General features: G+C 44.4%; 2 protein-coding genes across 2 annotated transcripts in view; both read right to left on the bottom strand.

Moving 5' to 3' along the window:
* The window catches only part of nhsl2 (NHS-like 2), an 81,368-nt gene extending 71,443 nt beyond the window's left edge, over positions 1-9,925 (bottom strand). The window contains exon 1 of the mRNA XM_084002488.1: positions 9,462-9,925. Coding sequence (XP_083858614.1) covers positions 9,462-9,786 — 325 coding nt within the window. The 5' untranslated portion in view covers positions 9,787-9,925. The remainder of the gene's footprint in view (positions 1-9,461) is intronic.
* Positions 9,926-16,355: 6,430 nt separating this feature from the next.
* Positions 16,356-22,568, bottom strand: rps4x (ribosomal protein S4 X-linked). Its single transcript, XM_084002272.1, has 7 exons — positions 22,503-22,568; positions 21,843-21,920; positions 20,596-20,776; positions 17,994-18,091; positions 17,157-17,328; positions 16,917-17,074; positions 16,356-16,503 (listed from the first exon to the last, which is right to left on the bottom strand). The coding sequence occupies exons 1-7, from the start codon at positions 22,503-22,505 to the stop codon at positions 16,402-16,404; spliced, it is 792 nt and encodes a 263-aa protein (XP_083858398.1). The 5' UTR covers positions 22,506-22,568; the 3' UTR covers positions 16,356-16,401.
* Positions 22,569-23,122: the final 554 nt, after the last annotated feature.

Genomic DNA, 23,122 nt, shown 5'->3' with positions numbered 1-23,122 from the left:
CAGGCGTCCACATATGGAAGACATCCGTTTATCTTGTGTTACGGGTCTGTGGAGGATTCTGTTGCATAATATCAACTAGGAGTTTTAAATTCTGGAAGAAGTTCTGAAGAGTGAAGCCAAACGCTGAAGTGCCTTTAAACTGTCATCCTCTCTGCTGGCCACCAGGGGGCGACTCCTCTCTGCTTGTATAGAAGTCTATGAGAAAATGGTCCTACTTCTCTCTGCTGGCCACCAGGGGGCGACTCCTCTCTGGTTGTATAGAAGTCTATGAGAAAATGGTCCTACTTCTCTCTGCTGGCCACCAGGGGGCGACTCCTCTCTGGTTGTATAGAGATAGAAACATTGTAAACATGAGTTTATGGTCTGGAAGTAGGACCATTTTCTCATAGACTTCTATACAACCAGAGAGGAGTCGCCCCCTGGTGGCCAGCAGAGAGAAGTAGGACCATTTTCTCATAGACTTCTATACAACCAGAGAGGAGTCGCCCCCTGGTGGCCAGCAGAGAGAAGTAGGACCATTTTCTCATAGACTTCTATACAACCAGAGAGGAGTCGCCCCCTGGTGGCCAGCAGAGAGAAGTAGGACCATTTTCTCATAGACTTCTATACAACCAGAGAGGAGTCGCCCCCTGGTGGCCAGCAGAGATAATGCAGGATGAAGGAGGTTATCCATAATAAAACAAAAACAATAGTATTAGTTGAATGTATTTGTATTAAAAGTATGAATCTGCAAAGTAACTACCAAATATTGACGGGTTAAAAAGTACAATATTACTAATATTAAATGAATTTAAAAGCTACACATGCCGTCTTTAACAACGTTGAAGGAAACTGTTTCATGTTCGTCAGGAGTGCAGGATTCAGAAGCAACGTATTGATCAACTGGTCACATGACAACCTGATGGATTCTCTGCAGCCAGAAACCAAAACAACAAAACAAGCTCTACCTTTAAAGAAAGGCGCTCTGAAGGAGTTGTCTGAGCTCTTCTCCTCTTCCTCACCCGTCCTCCTCTGAGCTGCCGCTCGCCTCCTTCTCCAACGCATCCCTCCTCTTCCTCCGATCAATCGATCGATCGATAAATCCCCGTTATGTTGACCACACACTCTCCTCCTTTCTGTCGTCTATCTGTCCTCTTGCTCCTCTCCCTCCCTCTCTCTCCCTCCTCACCCCTTTGATTACTCTCTCTCCCCTCACTGCTCTCACGAGGTCTCTCTCTCTCTCGTTACTGAACTTGAAGCAGTGACTCAAACATGCATCAGTGTGTGTGTGTGTGTGTGTGTGTGTGTGTGTGTGTGTGTGTGTGTGTGTGCACGTCGTTTCAGATGTCACATAAATGCACTAATATTATTTTTGTGTGTATTTGACTGTGCATCAGTGTGTGTGTGTGTGTGTGTGTGTGTGTGTGTGTGTGTGTGTGTGTGTGTGTGTATGTGTGTTCCTCGCCACACTGCAGTCAGTTCTGCTGAGTCAGCCCTGCCCACGCACACACACACACCAGCAGAGACAAACACACAAACACACCTACATGCAACACGTTCATCACTGATTCTTAGTTATTTATCGTACGATTAACGACGTTGTTTACGTATATCGGATTTAGAAACTAGCCGTCGTGATTTAGGACTCGTTAGTCCCGTTATTAGTGCTCGTTTTTGAGATTTTGTGTCATTTTGCTTCCATGACGAGACTTCTTTGAATGTCTATTTCACTAATTCGTCTATTTGCATTTGTAGATTTCTCTTAATTCACAAAGTTTGTTTAAAATCCATATTATGTGTACGACTGTATAGTGATCTCATCGGAAAAATTATAAAAGAATATACTTTACAATGTTAATTACATCACAATCTTTGGTAATAAATTCATATTGGAAGCTGATTCGTTGTGATTAAAGCTCCCCTGGTAAACAGTGATGCTTTTATTGTGAAAGGTAAGAAGGGAAGTAGAGACGTTCACGTTTATCTGTCGAGGTTTGATTGTAACGTGAAGTTTAAATTGGATTTAAGTGAAATGGAGCGTCGAAACGAGTGTGTGTGTGTGTGTGTGTGTGTGTGTGTGTGTGTGTGTGCGTGTGTGTGTGTGTGTGTGTGTGTGTGTGTGTGTACTAATGAACTCCGAGGGCAGATAGAGGACATGCAGCGACTATAAAGAAACTCATTATGGATCCTAAAACCAACTGGAGCTAAAAAAAAAACGTTCACATTCTCTGTTATATAACCAGAAATTAATAATAAATAGAAATATTTTATTTTTTTAATTATGTATTTTTTAAAACGGGCTCTTTTTTCTTCGGAAAAATAATAATAATCCAATTATAATTTCACAATATTTTCCCGATGATCATCAAAATATACTCAAAACTGTTAAAACCTGCTGGAATCATTTTAGTTAATGGATAAATATTTTGTATTCGTCACATTTAAGATCCTTTTTAGTGAAAAACAAACTATTTTAAATAAGATGATCATGAATAATTAATAAAAGGATAAGGAAATTTTTAAAAAGGTATTTTTGTATGTAATTCACCATCAGGGTTTTTGTTTACAAACACACACTGTTTATTCACCCGCGTCCAAACCTCCCAGCATGGCACACACACACACACACACACACACACACACACACACACACACACACACACACACACACACACACACACACACACACACACACACACCAGGCCGTCCAGGTCCATGTGTTCGGGGTCAGGACTGTGTGTTCCTCCTCTAACAACGATCACTCGCCAATAAATCCTTCCGTTCTCCTCCGAACTTCTTTAGTTCGTCTAAAACTTCGGGTTCGAACATCGAGCTCCGTCACAAGAGGGCGCCGTCGAGCTCAAAGGGAGTGAACGTGCACTTTTTCATCTTTTTTACTTTTCTTTATTTCTACAAATATCCTCTCACGGTGCGTTCCCAAATTCCCCACACAGCGCTGTTGCAAATACAGACTAACCGTAGACCTAACAAAGCATGACTCAGCACTTTTTACTGGTCACCATCATGATGGAGTTATTTCAGCATCATTTGTATCCATTTATTGTAATTCAATCACAGTTAAACTGTTTGTTGTTGCTTCTCTCCTGCATGTAAACCCAGTATCTCCCTCCACAATGAAGCCACGCCCCCTCTCAAACACACACACACACGCTGCTCTCCGTCCGTCATCTGGAAGTGATGGCGTCCACCACCACTATGATGGCGTCGCCGTGGACGACGTGAAAGCGCGTTGGTGTTGACAGCCAGCCTTTTGTCCGTCCTGCAGTCCAAAAAAAAAAAGAAGCTCTGCCTGAAAACACATTGATGAAACCTGCTGGCACTGCAGATCAAAAAAACAACAACGATGCTGTTAACTCGCTCGTAACCACGGCAACCACAGGTGTGCAACACGTGTTTGAGTCATTCAGACAAATCAAGAAGCAAGTTTTCTTTGTCAATGAAAGGTTTGAATTGATGATAGCGTGGTATTATCTGAGTTTCATGCAGAGCGGGAGGCTGGACTGCCCCTTTAATTGCCCCCCTCCTCTATGATAGGAATCTGCCCTGGTGGAGATTGTATAAACTGTCCTTTAGACGAGCCGGCGAGGAGGAAGAGAAGACGAGGACACGTATGAAAGCAAGTGCTGCTCTGCACATGGACTGTTTTATCACATGGGCCTCTTTCCTGCATTACATCACACTGGATCTGCTGACTCCGGGTCAGTTGGTTCTTTAAAGTTAACTCAGCCAATCAGCACTGAGCTTGTCCTCCTGACAATACTGAACCAGAGATGGAGGGGGCAAATCTTCTTCTGCTGCTGGGTCTGTGGTCCCCCAGAGGTCTAGATAGTAGACCACATTAGTCCAGAGACCAGACCAGACTATGTGGAGGAACCAGAGACTGTCTGTGGTCCCCCAGAGGTCTAGATAGACCCTCACATTAGTTCAGAGACCAGACCAGACTATGTGGAGGAACCAGAGACCGTCTGTGGTCCCCCAGAGGTCTAGATACACCCTCACATTAGTCCAGAGACCAGACCAGACTATGTGGAGGAACCAGAGACCGTCTGTGGTCCCCCAGAGGTCTAGATAGACCCTCACATTAGTTCAGAGACCAGACCAGACTATGTGGAGGAACCAGAGACCGTCTGTGGTCCCCCAGAGGTCTAGATACACCCTCACATTAGTCCAGAGACCAGACCAGACTATGTGGAGGAACCAGAGACCGTCTGTGGTCCCCCAGAGGTCTAGATAGACCCTCACATTAGTTCAGAGACCAGACCAGACTATGTGGAGGAACCAGAGACTGTCTGTGGTCCCCCAGAGGTCTAGATAGTAGCTCACATTAGTTCAGAGACCAGACCAGACTATGTGGAGGAACCAGAGACTGTCTGTGGTCCCCCAGAGGTCTAGATAGTAGACCACATTAGTCCAGAGACCAGACCAGACTATGTGGAGGAACCAGAGACTGTCTGTGGTCCCCCAGAGGTCTAGATAGTAGCTCACATTAGTTCAGAGACCAGACCAGACTATGTGGAGGAACCAGAGACTGTCTGTGGTCCCCCAGAGGTCTAGATAGTAGCTCATATTAGTCCAGAGACCAGACCAGACTATGTGGAGGAGCCAGAGACTGTCTGTGGTCCCCCAGAGGTCTAGATAGTAGCTCACATTAGTCCAGAGACCAGACCAGACTATGTGGAGGAACCAGAGACTGTCTGTGGTCCAAACAACAAGGTCTCTGCTGTATTTATGTCTAGATGACCTTATTTGGAGTGTTGATGGAGCAGCTACAATGTTAGCGTAGCCTAGCACCATCAACCAGACTCCATTCAGAAAACCAGCGTTTTAACAGTAGTTATCTTGTGGTCTTGCAGACAGACCTAACAAAGCATGACTCAGCTATTTTTACTGATCGTCATCATTATATCGTTACTTCTGCATCCTTTGTATCCGTTTGTTGCAATTAAACGACAGATAAATGGTCTTTTTTGTGTTCGTACCGCTGTAGTAAACCAGCCGATGTGTCTTGCTATTCAACAGTGAGGACAGCTCAGTGAAGTTCAATCTCTCTTCCTTTTGATCTTCCCATCCTTCCTCTTTCTTTATCTCCCTCCTTCCTCTTCCTCCTCCCAGTCTTTCTTCATCCTCGTTTTATGTTTTTACTACATTCCTTCTCTTTTCTCCAGAATTCCCCCGTCGGAGAGAAGTCAGAGCTCTTCCCACCGTTGGTACTATACATGTGTTTATATTCCCAACGCTGCAGACTGCACGACTACAAGCTCGGCAACGTACGTGTGTGTGTGTGTGTGTGTGTGTGTGTGTGTGCGTGTGTGTTTTCAGTCCGTTTGACTAATCGGAGACGATATTAGAAAAAGAAATACTACAGTTCAGCAGGAGAGCAAGAAACACACACTCACACACACACACACACACACACACACACACACACACACACACACACACACACACACACACTCACACACACGCACACACACACACACACACACACACACACACACACACACACACACACACACACTCCACATGATTGTGTAACCAACTGAAAACATTTGAAGCGAGGGACGTATGTTAGAATAAAGTAAAAATAAAGAAAGAAAACGTTTATCCCTTTAAGAATGCAAGAATGTGTGTGTGTGTGTGTGTGTGTGTGTGTGTGTGTGTGTGTGTGTGTGTGCTGGGCTGTCTGCCAAGACAGGAAGTTGTTAGTCGCTCTGACTCTTTTACCTGAATCTACGAGTCGTTTTCTTTTTCTTGGAGAACAGAACTTTCTCTCTTTCTCTGTTCTCGTCATTATCCTCAACACACACACACACACACGCACGCGCACACACACACACACACACACACACACACACACACACACACACACACACACACACACACACAGACACTGTACACACACACACACACACACACAGTTGTGATTCAAGATATTATATCAAAATGTGTTTAAAACTCAGCACTAAAACATCCTGTTAAAGAAAACTAATATTTTTTATAGTGTAAACAATAATTAAAAATCACATTGTTTCCCTGACGAATAAAAGATGAATTAATAAAAATGTGTGTTTCCTTCCAATAAGAGAAATTCACTACGATCATCTTCTAAACTCAAGTCTTACTTCATCAGGTAACAGAATATGGACAAATACGTGATCCTGAAATTAATAACTGCTTGTATTTAATAAAAATCTGCATACGATCATCACAAAAACAACAGAGAGAGTCTCTTCTCTCCTGCTGTGTCGGAGTGCTGACCTGTGAATCACCGCCTGTAGGACCAGAGATGGAGGGGGAGGAGGGGGGAGGAGGAGGGAGGAGGAGGAGGAGGAGGAGGAGGAGGAGGAGGGAGGATTTTAACACTGAAAACAAGAGTTCACGACCTGAATCTAAGATTTTAAAAAGTCATCCGTCGCCCCTGAATGCATCATTTTGTGTGTTTCAAGTTTGTGAAGATGGTTTTGGCCGGCTGAGAAGTGTTGGAGGAGGAAGAGGAGGATGAGGAGGAGGAGGAGAGTCGTGATGTCCACCCGTGGGAATGAAGAAGAAGAGGGGGAGTTTCAGCCTCTTCCTCCGTCAGTAGAAGCATTCAGACACCTTTAAACCAGGATCAGGATGCATGCTCAAGATATTTTAAAAAGGGGGGCGGGCCCTACAAACTGATTGGCTGTCCCAAGACATCCTGCCGTGTCATTGGCTTTCCTCCTGGATGTGTCGGGCCAGAAAGTCAGGTTGTGCATGTATGACGGCTCGAGGATTTTTAAACCACAAAACTCGACTTTCTAATCCTCATATTTACAGAAACAGGCTGGTCTGGTCTCTGGACTCATGTGGTCTACTATCTAGACCTCTGGGGGACCACAGACATCTTGAGTACTTCAGGCCACACCCCAGTTGGTGATGTCATAGCAGGTGCGTTGCTTTTGACAGCTGATGGGGAGAAAAAAAGAAAAAACTGCTGTGACATCATTGAGTTGTCCAGGAAACAAACGTGCTTTTAATTTGAAAAACCTGCAGAGACCCGGGACCGTCGGACCGAGCAACGAGCAACGAGCAACGAGCAACGAGCAACGAGCAACAAGCAACAAGCAACGAGCAACGAGCAACGAAACCAGCCTTTAGAAGCAGTTCTGGGTTAAAGGAGGAATGTGGGGGGGGGGGGGGGGGAGAAGCTGCAGAGGCAAAAACAAATCCTGGATCTGCTGCTGCCAGGGGAAACTGGACTCTATCAAGCAAACTCACTTCCTGTTCCTCCTGGACCTGGACCCGGCTCAGGGAGATCCGGGATCCTGAACAAACTCTCAACTCCGGAGTGGAAAAAAAAAATGCAGCTCTTCAGGTCAACTTTGACCGACTTCACTTCTGTCTTTTGGCAGGTGGAGGGGGGAATGTCACAAACGAGGGAAGAGAATGGGATGTGGTGAGGTCACGGTGACCTTTGACCCCCAGAATTCAAATTTGTTCACTCCAGCCTAATTTGCAGATTATTCCTGTTTGCTCACTTTTAAAAAGGGCAGAAAAAACAATTTTTTTACAACAAAAAAGAGAGAAAGTTTCCCCGCTGTCGGCTACATTTAGAATAATAAACTTTATTTATAAAGCACGAATGGAAACAAAGTGGATGATAAAACACATGAAGATTAAAATAACAAATGATTGTTTATGAACTCTTTTCTCCGATTCCCCTTTTACGACAAAATGTAAAAGTATGTTTTGAAAAGAGGCCTGGGCTGTGTCTTATAACTAATAAACTTGTAATAAATAATAAATGACAGTTAACAGTAGATTGTGAGGGTGGTTTTTACAATAATATTATGACTATTCTGGATTTAGAAGCTGGTTCTGGTTCTGGTTCTGATCTCCACGTTCTCCGACAGTAGGAGGACGATGACGAGAGGCTTCGCCCACATGTTGGTGATACATTCAAGAACCCACACAGACGTTGGAGAGGAGAGAGAGAGAAGAAGAGGGAGGATATCTGCATCACACACACACACACACACACACACACACACACACACACACACACACACACACACACACACACACACACACACACACACACACACACGGCTGAGTTCCTCTCTGGAAAGTAAACGAAAAGACAAGCTGCGTTTTTGTTTTATCTTTTCTTCCTCTCCTCTTTCCAGCTCCACATCTGGACTGTGTTTGGAGGGACTTTCTCTCATATCATACTGTACGTGCTCACACACACACACACACACACACACACACACACACACACACACACACACACACACACACACACGACAGCCTCGTAAACTCTTGTTCTGCAGCACAAACGCACAAAAAAGAGAAGAAAACCACCTGCGATTTGCAGTTTATATATATATGTATATATGTTTATGTATACTGTATATATATATATATACAGTATACATATACATATATACATATACACACATCCCCATTGTGTGCACTTGTTGTCTCCGTTTGTGTGTGGGGGGGGGTGCTAGAAAAGAGGAATCCAGTCTGAGAAGCTGGTTAGTCGGTTGGTTGCGTTCAGGGAACACGTAGAAAGCAGGGAAACTTGGGACCTCCCTTTACTAATGCACTAGAGACTAGATCTCCACTGTGTTATGGAAACGCCTCTGTGGGGGTTTTCTTGAAACTCGACGACAAGCGTGAAAAAAAGCTTCATTGGTGCATCATGCAAGTTAGGTAACCATGGCAACAAGGCTGTTTGTCGTCTGTTGGACTAGAGATTGAGACCATAAACGTGTATACTTCTATACAAGCAGACTTCTTTTTTTCACCCCCTGGTGGCCAGCAGAGAGAATGCAAGTTTAAGGCACTTCAGCCTCGGCTTTACTTGGCAGACTTCTAGTGTCAAACTATGCACACGATTCATTCATTCGTCCAAGTGAAATAACAATAAGCAGCTTTCAGCGTCATCTTGAATCTGACCTTTGACCCGCTACAACTCACTTCAAATCCCAAACTGTGAGACAAAGTCAACAGAGGAGGAGGGGGAGGAGGAGGGGGAGGGACAACCGTGACAGGTAGAGAGACAAAAAGTCCCAAAACACGAATGACATCTCTGGTTCACATTCCACCCTCCACACCCACAACGTGCTGCCTTCAGGGCCATCTCGTAAACCTGCACGCCCACGAAGAAAAGCCACAGAAGTTAACCGGTCAAAAAAATAGTTTAGACTTCTTTGTGTCCAAAAATGGTTTGGACTTGGAAACATCCCACATAACTCCTTCTTACATCACACTGAGATTTCCCGCAGCAAGTGAACGCGCCACACATCTCCGCCAGCTGACAATAACAGAAAAAACTCGCTTACTTCATACTAGAGGCAATCTGGAGACGTTCACGGACACCCGACGGGCTGATGTCACAAAGTTTGACGCCACCACACTAAACAAAAAAACTTGCTGCTGCAAAGTGACTCCAGGTGTGTGCGTGTGTGCGCGTGCGTGTGTGCGCTTACTTCTCGGCGGAGGCTTGCTGACCAGGTCCGCGACGCGCCGCTGCAGCCGGACCACTCTGCCCTCCAGCGCGCCGGACCGGCGGCACACGGACACCAGCTCGCCCTGCAGCTCCTCCAGGATGCTCACCGAGTGGCGGGACAGATCCGAGAGCTGCCGGAGCGCCGAGCACAGGGTGAAGCCGCACACGTCCACCAGGTCCCCGAAGACCTCCGCCCGGCGCTCCGGCTGCGGTGGAGGAGGTGGAGGAGGACGCGCCTCCGGCAGCCTCCGGCCGTCGGGCTTGCACACATCTTTGGGAAGTATCGTCCGTTTGCAGAAAGGCATGGTGACTCCCCTCCAGATATATGAACACAACAACAAACTCAAGTTCTAATCCCGCGGTCCTGCGTGCATGCTACGATCCCTCCGCGGCGGCTGGACACGCGCGGAGCTGCGCGTCGTGCGTCCTCATTGTTTTTGACTGCGAGAGCTTTTCTCCTCTTCTTCTCTTTTTTTTTTTTTTTTTTTTTTTTGGTGGAGAGGACAGACTCAGCTGCTCACAAGATTGGCGTCAAGTCAGCTACAATGTAACCGGAAACATCCGGTTTAACCTTTCACAATAAAACACAGAATTTATTATTTTTTAATCTAGTAATCCAAATATAACAAAAGCAAAGAAGCATCAAGTTTTAATTTAGTTTTAAAGAACATACATTTACATATAAGTTTAAAGGCTGTTTAATGGTTACAGTGAACGTTCAGGACATTTTAATGCTACCAGTAAATAAAACAAAGCCTACAACAAATAACCTTTAAATTATTTTATTCATTTAAAGCTGAGATTTTTAACAATTTCCCAAAGTTTAAATAAATTTTTAAATGAAAACCTATTTATTCAGGCAGGATTTTGCACGCTTGAATCATATCATTGCCGTACATTCTACAGCTTTGAGATTCATCATTGATGTCAGAAACATACGTATTGTTTTAACATACACTGGGTGCTTTTTGGTGACTTTAATCATGATTTTGTTGATCTAGACACTTTATTAGTTTTATTATTTTTTTATATATTTTCTTATCTCTAAACATGCTTTTATTTTGAAACTAGACAACCCAGCATCCGTTCTTATTCTGTCTGACTTGACAGGAGGCGCAACAGTCCGGTGTTTCCTGAGAAGGAAACCTGTCTGGGGGGAGGAAGAGGAGGAGAGGAGAGATGGAGGAGGAGGAAGAGGAGAAGAAGAAGAGATGGAGGAGGAAGAGGAGGAAATGAGAGATGGAGGAGGAAGAGAAGAAGAAGAAGAAGAAGAAGAAGAAGAAGAAGAGATGGAGGAGGAAGAGGAGGAGACCAGAGATGGAGGAGGAGGAGAGAGATGGAGGAGAAGGAGAAGAGAGATGAAGGAGTAGAGAGATGGATGAGGAAGAAGAGGAGAAGAAGTAGAGAGATAGAAGAGAAGGAGGAGGAGAGAGATGGAGGAAGAGCAGAAGAAAGATGGAGGAGAAGGAGAAGAGAGATGAAGGAGTAGAGAGATGGAGGAGGAGGAAGAGGAGAAGAAGAAGTAGAGAGATGGGGGAGGAGGAAGAGGAGAAGAAGTAAAGAGATAGAAGAGGAGGAGGAGAGAGATGGTGGAAGAGGAGAAGAACAGATGGAGGAGGAAGAGGAGGAGAAGTAGAGAGATGGAGGAGGAGGAGGTGGAGAGAGATGGAGGAAGAGCAGAAGAAAGATGGAGGAGAAGGAGAAGAGAGATGAAGGAGTAGAGAGATGGAGGAGGAAGAGGAGAAGAAGTAGAGAGATAGAAGAGGAGGTGGAGGAGAGAGATGGTGGAAGAGGAGAAGAACAGATGGAGGAGGAAGAGGAGAAGTAGAGAGATAGAAGAGGAGGTGGAGGAGAGAGATGGAGGAAGAGGAGAGAAGAAGAGATGGAGGAGGAAGAGGAGAAGAAGTAGAGAGATGGAGGAGGAGGAGGAGGAGGAGGAGAGAGATGGAGGAAGAGCAGAAGAAAGATGGAGGAGAAGGAGAAGAGAGATGAAGGAGTAGAGAGATGGAGGAGGAGGAGAAGAAGTAAAGAGATAGAAGAGGAGGAGGAGAGAGATAGAGGAAGAGGAGAAGAAGAGAGAGATAGAAGAGGAGGTGAGGAGAGAGATGGTGGAAGAGGAGAAGAACAGATGGAGGAGGAAGAGGAGGAGAAGTAGAGAGATAGAAGAGGAGGTGGAGGAGAGAGATGGAGGAAGAGGAGAGAAGAAGAGATGGAGGAGGAAGAGGAGGAGAAGTAGAGAGATAGAAGAGGAGGTGGAGGAGAGAGATGGAGGAAGAGGAGAGAAGAAGAGATGGAGGAGGAAGAGGAGAAGAAGTAGAGAGATGGAGGAGGAGGAGAGAGATGGAGGAAGAGCAGAAGAACAGATGGAGGAGGAAGAGGAGGAGAAGTAGAGAGATAGAAGAGGAGGTGGAGGAGAGAGATGGAGGAAGAGGAGAGAAGAAGAGATGGAGGAGGAAGAGGAGAAGAAGTAGAGAGATGGAGGAGGAGGAGAGAGATGGAGGAAGAGCAGAAGAAAGATGGAGGAGGAGGAAGAGCAGAAGAGAGTGAAATAAAACACAGAGGCGTTTACATCACCACACAGTGGAGAGCTGAGCCTCTCAGTGCGCTTGTAAAGGGAGGCGCCCAGTTTCCCTGCGTTCTCCGTGGTCCCTGAACACACCCTCGCCCAGAGCCAAATCTCTCTGGTGAACCAAGAAACCAACTTCTTCTTCTTTCAGCCACAAGGAGACAAGTGAACGAGCTCCCCGGAGCACCTCCTTCCTCCCTCCCCGGAGGTGTTTTACTCCCACTTATGACTCGTCCTCTGTTCACCTCCGTCATGAGATCACACAAGTTCAACTCCAGAGACCAGATTCAATTATTCAAAGACTTCCGACTCATTTACGAATTATTTCACATCGTTTGAAGATGTTTTCCCTTCTCATGTTTGTTTGTGTCCACGCATGCTTTATTCATTTTTCTGTTTTCAAAGAACGGAAGTATTTACCAGACAGCAACCTCTGATTCAGAAGAGTGAAGCCAAAGCTAGAGTGCCTTAAACTTGCATTCTCTCTGCTGGCCACCAGGGGGGAAAGATCGTGTTTTGGTTGAGAGACAGAAAGAAAGAAAGAAAGAAAGAAAGAAAGAAAGAAAGAAAGAAAGAAAGAAAGAAAGAAAGAAAGAAAGAAAGAAAGGAAAGAAAGAAAGAACATATTTCATCACTTTGTTCCAGCTCTTTCCGATACATGTATTGATCCGATATCGGTGCCACAATCGCACGTCGGGACGAGACGATCGATCGGTTTGCGAGCCTTTGTTTGTGGACAATAACAGACATCAGATATTAATCAGTAATGCTGCGAACAATATCTGACCTGTGACCTTCCTGTTGCCTGGTGTTGTGACGACCTTTTCCAATAAAGCATGACTCAGCTGTTTTTCTCTTCGAGATCCTGAGGAGATAAAACGAAGAAGTAAAAAGAACATTAACCAGCTGATTTCAGAGCACATTCAAACAAACGTAAACATTTAAAAAAATTAACATTAATTAAATTCATAAAAAATGTACTTTCCCTTTAAGGGATAACGGGTCGTGGTTCTCAGGGGTTAAACCTTCAGCATAATTCATCAAAAAAGTTCTGGGTGACGTTTTAGTGCAACACTTTCTCCCCCGTTTCCTTTCCTCGAGGCTCGTTGAACGTACCCCTCCTCCTCCCACCTCCCTCCCTCCCCCCCACCCCCCAAAAACAGCACATCTGGTCCTCAGAGCGCCCCCTGGGCCCCTTAGCGACCCCTCCCAGACGTGAACTTGGCCTCCCCAAATGTTTTTGTTCATGCAGTCCGTCTGATGGAGGGAGAAGGAATTTCAACATAAACTGCCTTTTATTGACACAATTGAAAACATCAACATGAGAAACTTATGGGGGACAGAAGTGTGCGTGTGTGTGTGTGTGTGTGTGTGTGTGTGTGTCATATTGATACAAAGTTCTACGTGCGAGAAAGAGAAAGAGAAGCAGGAAGCGGAAGGGAGCGGTCACCATTACATCATCCGTGTACGGTTACCACGGCGCCCCCCCCCCACTAATCGTATCAGCGTTGTCACTTAGCCAATCGGTTGCCGCGGCAACCTCAGGGGCCAATTAAGCGACTGAGCTACTAGCCAGCTGAACTCTGGGTTACAAAAAAAAAGTTGTCACAAAAAAAAGCAACAATCCTGGACCGTCAACGAGCCGACAGTCAGTCAATCACATGGAAGCAATTGATTAGAAACAGCTGTCCTCACCCACTCCCCCCTCCCTCCCCCCTCCTCCCCCCTACATCCTCCTCCTCCTCCTCCTCCTCCTCAGATGACTGACTTCATTGTTTCAGCAGCTCAACCCACTTTTCTTTACTCTTTCAGGACACACACTCCAAACATACCTCCATAACTTCTCCCTTTGTCTCACCATCATTATTATTATTATTATTATTATTCAGTATTCTTTTCAAGTCATTATTATTCAGTCAATTTCAGTGGTTACCTAGCAACCAGAGGTGCAAAGATGGTTAAAGTCAGACTCAAAATATTCATTTGTATTACTTTTTTTTCGGTCCTCATACTTTTACGTCTCCAAGAATGAAAACAGAACTTGAATTGTCCAACAAGGCGTGTGTGTGTGTGTGTGTGTGTGTGTGTGTGTGTGTGTGTGTATGTGTGTCTGTGTGTATGTGTGTGTGTGTGTGTGTGTGTGTGTGTGTGTGTGTGTGTGTGTGTGTGTGTGTGTGTGTGTGTATGTGTGTCTGTGTGTATGTGTGTGTGTGTGTGTGTGTGTGTGTGTCACTGTCACTTTTGATTTGTTAATAAACCTCAAAAGAATTTTGTTGCGTTAGCTCACGTGTCAACGCTGCAGCCTCGGGTCACGTCGAGGTCAAAAGGTCATCATATAGCGAGGAAGCGAAGGAAGTGACCATATTTGGACTGTTGGAGGAGCGACGGGTGGATCTGGCGAACACAAGCAGAGCGGCAGCCATACTGGATCCATGGATCGATATATGACAGAATCAAAAACATGCAACATGCGGGGGAAGTAAAACATTTTACTGCACATTGAGTACTTTTACTTGTAGTGGAGTACTTTCAGCGTGGAATTAGTACTTTTACTACAAGTAGAGGGATCTAAAACAAACCCGACTCTCTGTCCTTACGTCTCCCTGCCAAGTAAAAAGGATGGATTACTGAACTGAACAGTCAGAGAGCAGACGGTCACGGGACCACACTACACAATACACACACATACTACACACACACACACACACACACACACATTCCTGCTGAGTGTGTTGTTATGGTATGAATCATGTGTTTGGAGGTTGGAAATGGAAGTCATGGGGTGGGAGAAGGGCAGCGTTCTCTCTCTCTCTCTCTCTCACACACACACACACACACACAGGTGAAACACACACACACACACACACACACACACACACAGGTGAAACACACACACACAAACACACACACGGGTTGCCAGGCCAGGTTGCTGCAGAGCGGAGCAGGTTGCATCGCAGCAGTGACCATATGGACGGGTACTGAAGTCAGAACACCGAGATGGAGGGACGATGGGAGGGAGAGAGAGAGAGACAGGGAGGGAGACGGGGAGAAGAGAGAGATAGGGAGAGGGGGAGGAGGGATAAAAGGGAGGATTATGGGGAGGAAAGAGAAGGATGGGAGGAAGAGGAGGTCAGGCTTGATTTGAATAAAAGAGGGAGTATGAGGATTTTAAGATAGGAATTATTGAATGTAGAAGACTGTCATTCTCTCTGCTGGCCACCAGGGGGCGACTCCTCTCTGGTTGTATAGAAGTCTATGAGAAAATGGTCCTACTTCTCTCTGCTGGCCACCAGGGGGCGACTCCTCTCTGGTTGTATAGAAGTCTATGAGAAAATGGTCCTACTTCTCTCTGCTGGCCACCAGGGGGCGACTCCTCTCTGGTTGGATAGAAGTCTATGAGAAAATGGTCCGACTTCTCTCTGCTGGCCACCAGGGGGCGACCCCTCTCTGGTTGTATAGAAGTCTATGAGAAAATGGTCCTACCTCTCTCTGCTGGCCACCAGGGGGCGACTCCTCTCTGGTTGTATAGAAGTCTATGAGAAAATGGTCCTACTTCTCTCTGCTGGCCACCAGGGGGCGACTCCTCTCTGGTTGTATAGAAGTCTATGAGAAAATGGTCCTACTTCTCTCTGCTGGCCACCAGGGGGCGACTCCTCTCTGGTTGTATAGAAGTCTATGAGAAAATGGTCCTACTTCTCTCTTGATGTATTATCTCAGTAAACATTGTAAACATGAGTTTATGGTCTCAATCTCTAGTTTCAAGTCTTCTTCAATCCAGCATGATGTTCATTTAGTACATTATGGTCCATTTAGAGTCCACCAGACCAGAAAGCAGGGGATGCTTTAGGGGGCGCGGCTTACCTGCTGATTGACAGGTCACTACCACGCTACCAATGCTCAAGATGACCTTGAATTGTGAAGTTTATTAGCAGCTTCACACCAGAATCCACATGGATCCAGATCCAGTATGGTTGCTGCTCAGAGCCACAGTCCAAATATGGTCACAAGGCTCTCACAGTATGAAAGTAAAATGACAGGATCCAGTTCTAGAAATTCCTTTTCTGGTCTTAAAAATAAAAGTTTAATAGAAGGATTGTTTCGTTCACTTATTTTTGCATCATTAAGGACACGATTTAGAGTTTTTAGGCCAAATTAAAACCCGACACCTCAGTGAGTTGTCGACAAACAAAACTTAAATCAGGAACGATAAAGAAAATGCATTTTTCTAGCCTGGAAAGAGGGAAATCAAATGTTTAAAAGTGAATTTCAGTGCAGAGGACCGTAGAAACCAGACTGAAACCAGCGACGTGTTTTGTAAATAACAGTTTATTTGAAAACCAGTTCGGTCTTGTGTTTAGCTGCTGCCCTGCTTGGCGGCCAGCCTCTTGTCTCTCTCCTCGGCGATGGTCAGACGGATTCCCTTTCCTCTGGGCAGGGACACCCACGGCTTGTTGCCCTGGAGACAGAGGGGGAGTGTAATTAGTTGGTGTTGATCAAAGGAAACGTGCAGGTGGACGTTCTGCTCCAAAGTTTCTGATCTTATTCTGCATATTTAAGAAGCCTTTCGGCCGGCGGAGCCATCGAGGAGGAGAAGAGTCGCTGAATAAAACCATCAGGAAGCAGAGAAAACATTTTACTGCCGACAACATTCATGTATCACAGTTTAAATCTAAATTTTACACACAAAAAAAAAAAAGATGTGATAATTTTTAGGAGCTCAGAACTTCTTAGAGGAATTGGTTGGGTATTTTCAGTGCTGATCAAATCCAATAACATCATCATTGCTCCGTCTGAATGTTTCTGATTGGTGGGAATGAACGAACTTGAACGCCCCTCGTCTGTAAGTCATGTGACCAGACGTGTGCTCACCTTGCCGATGATGAAGATGTTGGAGAGCCTGGTGGCGAAGTTGTTGCCTGTGCTGTCCTTGACGTGGACCACGTCGAAGGATCCGGGGTGACGCTCCCGGTTGGTGATCACGCCGATACGCCCCAAGTTAGCGCCGCCGGTGACCATGCACAGGTTACCTGGAGGGAAACGCGATGTTTTCATTCACCAAAAACGTAGAAGCGGAGGAAGCGGCGCTCCGGCAGGCGAGGCGGAACCTACCGGTGTCAAACTTGATGAAGTCGGTGATCTTGCCGGTGTCAAGGTCGATGCGGATCGTGTCGTTGACCTTGATCAGGGGGTCGGGGTAGCGGATGGTGCGGGCGTCATGGGTCACCAGGTGGGGGATTCCCTTGGTGCCGATCATGATCTTCTTCACCTTGCACAGCTTGTACTGCAGGTGAGGAAGAGGAGGAGGCCAGTTAGGAAAAGACTTGTCTGATGCAAACAGGGTTTCTTTACCTTTTCAAAAAAATCTAATTCAAGCACTTTTCAAGCACTTCAAGGTGCATTTCCATGCTTTTCCAGCCCCTTCCAGCTGTGGTAAACTCCATCTTTGTATCAATCCAATGGTCAGTATTCAGTCTACTTATTATGTCACTTGTTCATCACATTAAATGAGATGTTATTGTCCTCTAAACAACCAACATGATGTTTGGAGACAGCTTTTTACAGAAGGACCACAAATGAAAGGAAAACTAATTCCACTAACAGATCCACAGAAATATAATCACCAACTATTTTCATCATCTGTTCATCATCAAAAGTCATTTTTCATAAAGAAATGTCAGAAAATGCTGTTTTCAGTCCCTCAGATATGGAGATCTTCTTTTCTCTGTTCTATCATAGATGTCATCACATACAACACACATTTATAGACCTTTAGTCTACATCCAAGCACTTTTCAAAACCTTGGAAACACCACACTAAAATGTTTAAGGATTTCCAGCAGCTGTATGAACCCTGAATGAAAATATTCCTGCTCTAGAGATTTAAGCATATTTTGATTATCGGGATAACATCGTGGTTGCACATATATTGACCAGAATGTTTTCTTACCGTGCCCTCCTCGGCGGTGATGCGGTGGACGGTGAAACGTCCCTTCACATCGTAGATCAGACGGAAGTGCTCGCCCGTCTTCTCGATGCTGATCACATCTGGATGAAAACAAATCAATGAAGTCTTAGCATCCAAAGCAGGCTTTCATTCCACGTACGAACGGAAGCGAGCCCTGTCTGGATCGTACAGGAGTCCGTTAAATGCTCTGGAAATAGTTTTCAACCGACCACATCTTTATTCCAAACAGTCTGATTACGTGTCAAAACCACAAACAATAAAGAGAAAGCACCTGGCAGGATTGTTGCTATATTTAAGAGATGCTGCTGCCTGGAAGGTTATTTCCATCCCTTAAAAAAAAACAACAACTGGTTTACTCCCATATTATACTGCCAGTTTAAACCATACTTCTACTTCACTGAGGACAGTTTTCAGTCCATTCCAACGAGTGATTTCTCCTCACGTTTGAAGACGAAGCATCGACAAATCACCACGAAAATATCCATTCTGGTTCACGTTTGATCCAACAAACCCCATGAACCATTAAAGCCCAGGTTTATTTTTACAACGGGTTTAGTGGAGCACAAACAGACAAGTCATCATCCTGCGATGGCGTCCCTCGGACTTGGAAATTAAACAACACCTCCACATGGAGGCTGCTGGCCGGCATCGAGGTGGTGACGGGTTTGAGAGAGGCGTGATGGCAACAACGAGTCCTCTGCAATACTCGTTTTGTTGCCAAACTTTTAAAAAAAAAATGGTAATAAAAAATAATTAAATTACTCCAATTAAGTTTGGTGATTTTGACCGTTAACTACATTTTAAAAGCTTGACACTAGGACAACATTTTTACACTTTAATGTGCAGAAAATCCAAGAAGTGTTCCCTTCAGACTTGGGGGGACGGCACTGAAGATGTTGAATAAGATACGCGAGACTCACGATGCCCAAAAAATAATCACATCCTCTTCCAAATGGCCTCATCCCATCAGAAACCATTCACATTAAATCACGCTTGAGTCTCATTAAACTGCAATACATCCCAGCTTTGACTAATATGGCTGGTTATCCAACAGACTAATTCCTTCACAAATACGAAGCAATTGCATGTGAACGCTTGACCTTTCAGACAAACTATAATTATTATTACCGATAATTATCGGCCCGATAATAGGAATTATGACGTCAACCCGATAAATCCGATACAATTATTAATACCTCCGATAATCCGACGATAGGATGTTTGTGTTAAAACAGTACTACGGGTGGATTGGGATGAGGGACGTTAGTTTTTTTCTAGGCGCCTCCCGTTTAGCATGTGATGTGGTTACTGTGTTATCACAGGTTTCGGAGGAGGGAGTTAATCCACAAATCGAGCGCTCCCTTCTCATGCCTGGCTGTGACGTAGAGGCTGCGAGCGAGTGGAGGAGGAAGACTAGTAAATAAACACGCATGGCGTCTGTACTGTGGGACTACTTCAAAGTTTCTGAGGAAACTGAATCGCTTGCCATTTGTAACAAATGCAATGCAGAAGTTCCAAGAGGAGGGAAAAAGGCATCGAGCTTTAATACATCCAACCTTAAAAGTCACCTCGCACATCACCATCGCTACGACGGTGTGTTAAAAGCGTATGAAGACGCCGGCGCCGCTAAAGAAGCAGCGAGCCCGTAGCTTAGCGTTTTGATGCACGGGTGAAGTAGCGGTCCTTGTACCTCGGGTCCAATATAGTTGAGAGATAATACAGTGGCTTTTCCTCGATGTCACCAAAACGCGTTTCCACTGCTTTTAACGGGGTTTCCTTTGATGTTTTCACTCCGTGGTCTGTTGGTAACGTTTGTTTTAGCAGTCGCGTCAGCGCTTGAATGGAGGGGATCACATCCGCAGTAGTGGCTGTTGCTTTGCTGATATTTCTGCCTATTACCGTAGTTTACATTTCTGTGTGGATCAGGACCAACAGTTTAATGTAGCAGCACTTGTGTGTGCATATCCCATGCTGCTCAGGGAAAGTTGTCATTGACTGACTGACTCACTTACATATTTATTTGAAAAAAATAAATATTGTCATTTTATTGAAGAGTCAAAACTGTTCTTGGCTTTCTTTTGTTCATAGTAATAATTATCATGTCACTGTGATACATCTGGTTAGGTGTTTGGTAAAAGGCAAAGCTATGCTAAATCTACCTAAGCTTAGTCATTAGTGTTTTTGACCTGAATTTGATCTGAATATACATTCAAAAACGAATAACAATATTATCGGTTATCGGTATCGGTCCCGAGGAGCAGAAAGTTATCGATATCGGTATCGGCTTCAAAAAATCAATATCGTGCATCCCTACTAAAAACCTAGACTTTGTACTTTCAACGGAGGCACTTTCCTCAGAAGGAAACCTGACCCTATAGAAACTGACCGGAGGACCACGTCACCTCCTTCCAGAAGCATCAGATAAACGGGTGTTGCAGTCGGAGCTCAGAACTTCTTAGAGGAATTGGTTGTGTAGTTTCAGCTCATTGCTGATCAAAACCAAAAGCATCATCATGGCTCAGTAACGGACAAAAGTTAACCCCCCCACACATGCAAACAGTTCACAGACCACCGACAGACTCACCCATGAAGCCAGCGGGGTAGGTGATGTCGGTGCGGACTTTGCCGTCGATCTTGATGAACCTCTGCATGCAGATCTTCTTCACCTCGTCCCCGGTCAGGGCGTACTTCAGACGGTTCCTCAGGAAGATGATGAGGGGCAGGCACTCCCTCAGCTTGTGGGGACCGGTGGAAGGACGAGGAGCCTGAGGGAGGATTAATAAAGTTAAACTATTACAGCTCAAGAAACCAGACTTCTTTACAGCAAAACACTTTAAGTTCACATCAAATCCTTCCGTCTTCCACTAACATCCCTGAATTTAAATACCATTTCAAAAGGTATTCCTTAAAATCACCTGCGTATAATAATGACCCATATTCATAAACGTGAACACTCTTGGCTCCAAAGCTCATTTAAATAACTAGGAGTTTAAGCATTAAATGTCAGATTTGTATAATAGTTTACTGAGGAGTCAGCTGTCAAAAGGCAGTTTTTAATAACAGCAGCTCTTAGTGCTCCTGATTAAAGATGGATATTAATCTAAATTTAATAGTTTTCACTACAGTATCACCAGGCAGACAAACACGTTAAAGTGAACTCAAATTAACTTGATTTTACTCGCGTCCCATTATAAAGCAAAAGTTTGTTTACTGCAAGATAAAAGTTAAGTTTAAAAAATGTCCAAAAGTCCAGTCATTAGAAAAACAATTACTCAGCTGCATATTAATGATGTTTAACCAGTTATTTATGTTTGTTAAAGACATTTATACTCCTGGTCATTTCATGGGTATATCCTCATCTCTGGCACAATAATAGATTAGTATGCAAGTTAAGAGCTTAAGATAATGTTAGGGTACAAACTGGCTTCAAGCAAAGAACCAGAAGGATGTATAAAAAAAAAAGGTACATAAAACCTGTATAACACAAAACACCTCCTGCCTCAAATCACTTAATTTCCACAACCTATAACGACCAGTAAAAATGCCAACCAAAATCCTGATATTCCATGACTCAGCCCAAAAAAAAAAACTAAAAAAATAAATTTACCCTCCAGATTTTCCCTGAATGGATAATACTCTTGGAATTCCCTGATAATAATCCATACATTCCCTGATAATAATCCATACATTCCCTGATAATAATCCATACATTCCCAGATCCAGGGGAACCCATCTTTCCTGCATATCCAGAGGATTTCACTTGGACTTTCCAACACAAAGCAACAAGCTGCTACACCAAACACTTTAACACGAATACGTCGTTTTACTTACGAAGACTCCGGTGAGCTTGTCCAGCATCCAGTGCTTCGGCGCTGCGACGCGCTTGAGGTGCTTCTTCGGTCCTCTTGCCTGGAAGAAAACGAGGGGGAAAGACGGGTCAGATAACCGGGCAACAACCGGCGGGATGCCGTACAATAAAACAAGAACCGTAAACGTGCATTACCGGTGTGAACAACGCTAGCAACCCCGATAAATAGAGCGTGCACTCGGGTTAGCCCGGTTAGCATGGTGTGCTAGCACGTACGCAGAGTACCGCTATGCTAACGGTAGCATAGCGGTCTGCGGCCTAGCTATGCTACCGTTAGCATAACGTTAGCAGATTTACTACACGTTTAGTTATTTGACTAAAACACAAAACTGTCACACAAGCTGTATTAAAGCCGCCTTGAACCGCGACCATTTTTCCTCCATTCATTTAACAAGCTAACAGCGATAGCCACATTATAGCTAACAAGCCGCGGGTGCCAAAAACAGAATTTCAAATCATCAATAAAGAACAAGAATTTGTGCTTTTGGTGACAATATCGACATCGATCATTTCTCGAGATGTGTTATTTCGACCACGCGTGTGAAGGTTTGTGATAATACGGCAGCAACAAAGCGATGTTTAGTGATTATTTCAGAGAGGAATCGCGAGGAAGAACGGCTCACCATGTTGGAGTCTGCGGGGGAAAAGGACCTCCCTCCTTCCGGTTTTGGATGATAAGCGCGGGTACGGCGGACAGGAGGGGCCAAAAAGCCCGAAAGTCGCAACATAAAAAATACGGCCGTCGTTGAGGTGGTAAATGTACATATTATTGATGCGTTTTAACATGTCTAGAAAATGTACTCAGATATTTATAAAAGTAGCAATACTGCAGTGTACAAATAATGTTACAGTACTTTATTGAAGGTACAAAAAGTATCAGAATATACTTCAAGTATAAGAAGTAAAAGTAGGTCTCCTCATCATGCAGAATATTCTAATTTTATTATTGGGTATTACTGTTGTTGCTGCAAGGTGATGCTAATTTTAATTAACATACTGCTGGAAAATATACAAATATTATATATTTATACATTTGTTATGATTTATATAAATACATTTATAAAAATATACCTTCATATAGATTATACGTCTATATTGATTATGAGACACTGCAAAGTAATCAAAGCTGTCAGAATATATGTACTGGAGTAAAAAATATTTACTTCCAACTGTAGTGAAGTAGATGTAATGAAGCTGCATAAAATGGGAATAATAATTATAATAGGTAAAGTACAAGTACCTA

The sequence above is a fragment of the Eutrigla gurnardus genome, assembly GCF_963514095.1.
Source record: "Eutrigla gurnardus genome assembly, chromosome: 23".
In the NCBI taxonomy this organism is placed as follows: domain Eukaryota; kingdom Metazoa; phylum Chordata; class Actinopteri; order Perciformes; family Triglidae; genus Eutrigla; species Eutrigla gurnardus.
The sequence above is the reverse complement of the archived record's forward strand: the minus strand, read 5'-3'. Positions and strand labels throughout refer to the sequence as shown.

Coding starts and splice junctions, on each gene's coding strand:
- rps4x (XM_084002272.1), bottom strand. Junction 17,329..17,993: donor TCACCGCCGAGGAGGGCACG/GTAAGAAAACAT, acceptor CCTCACCTGCAG/TACAAGCTGTGCAAGGTGAA. Junction 17,075..17,156: donor CTTCATCAAGTTTGACACCG/GTAGGTTCCGCC, acceptor GTTTCCCTCCAG/GTAACCTGTGCATGGTCACC.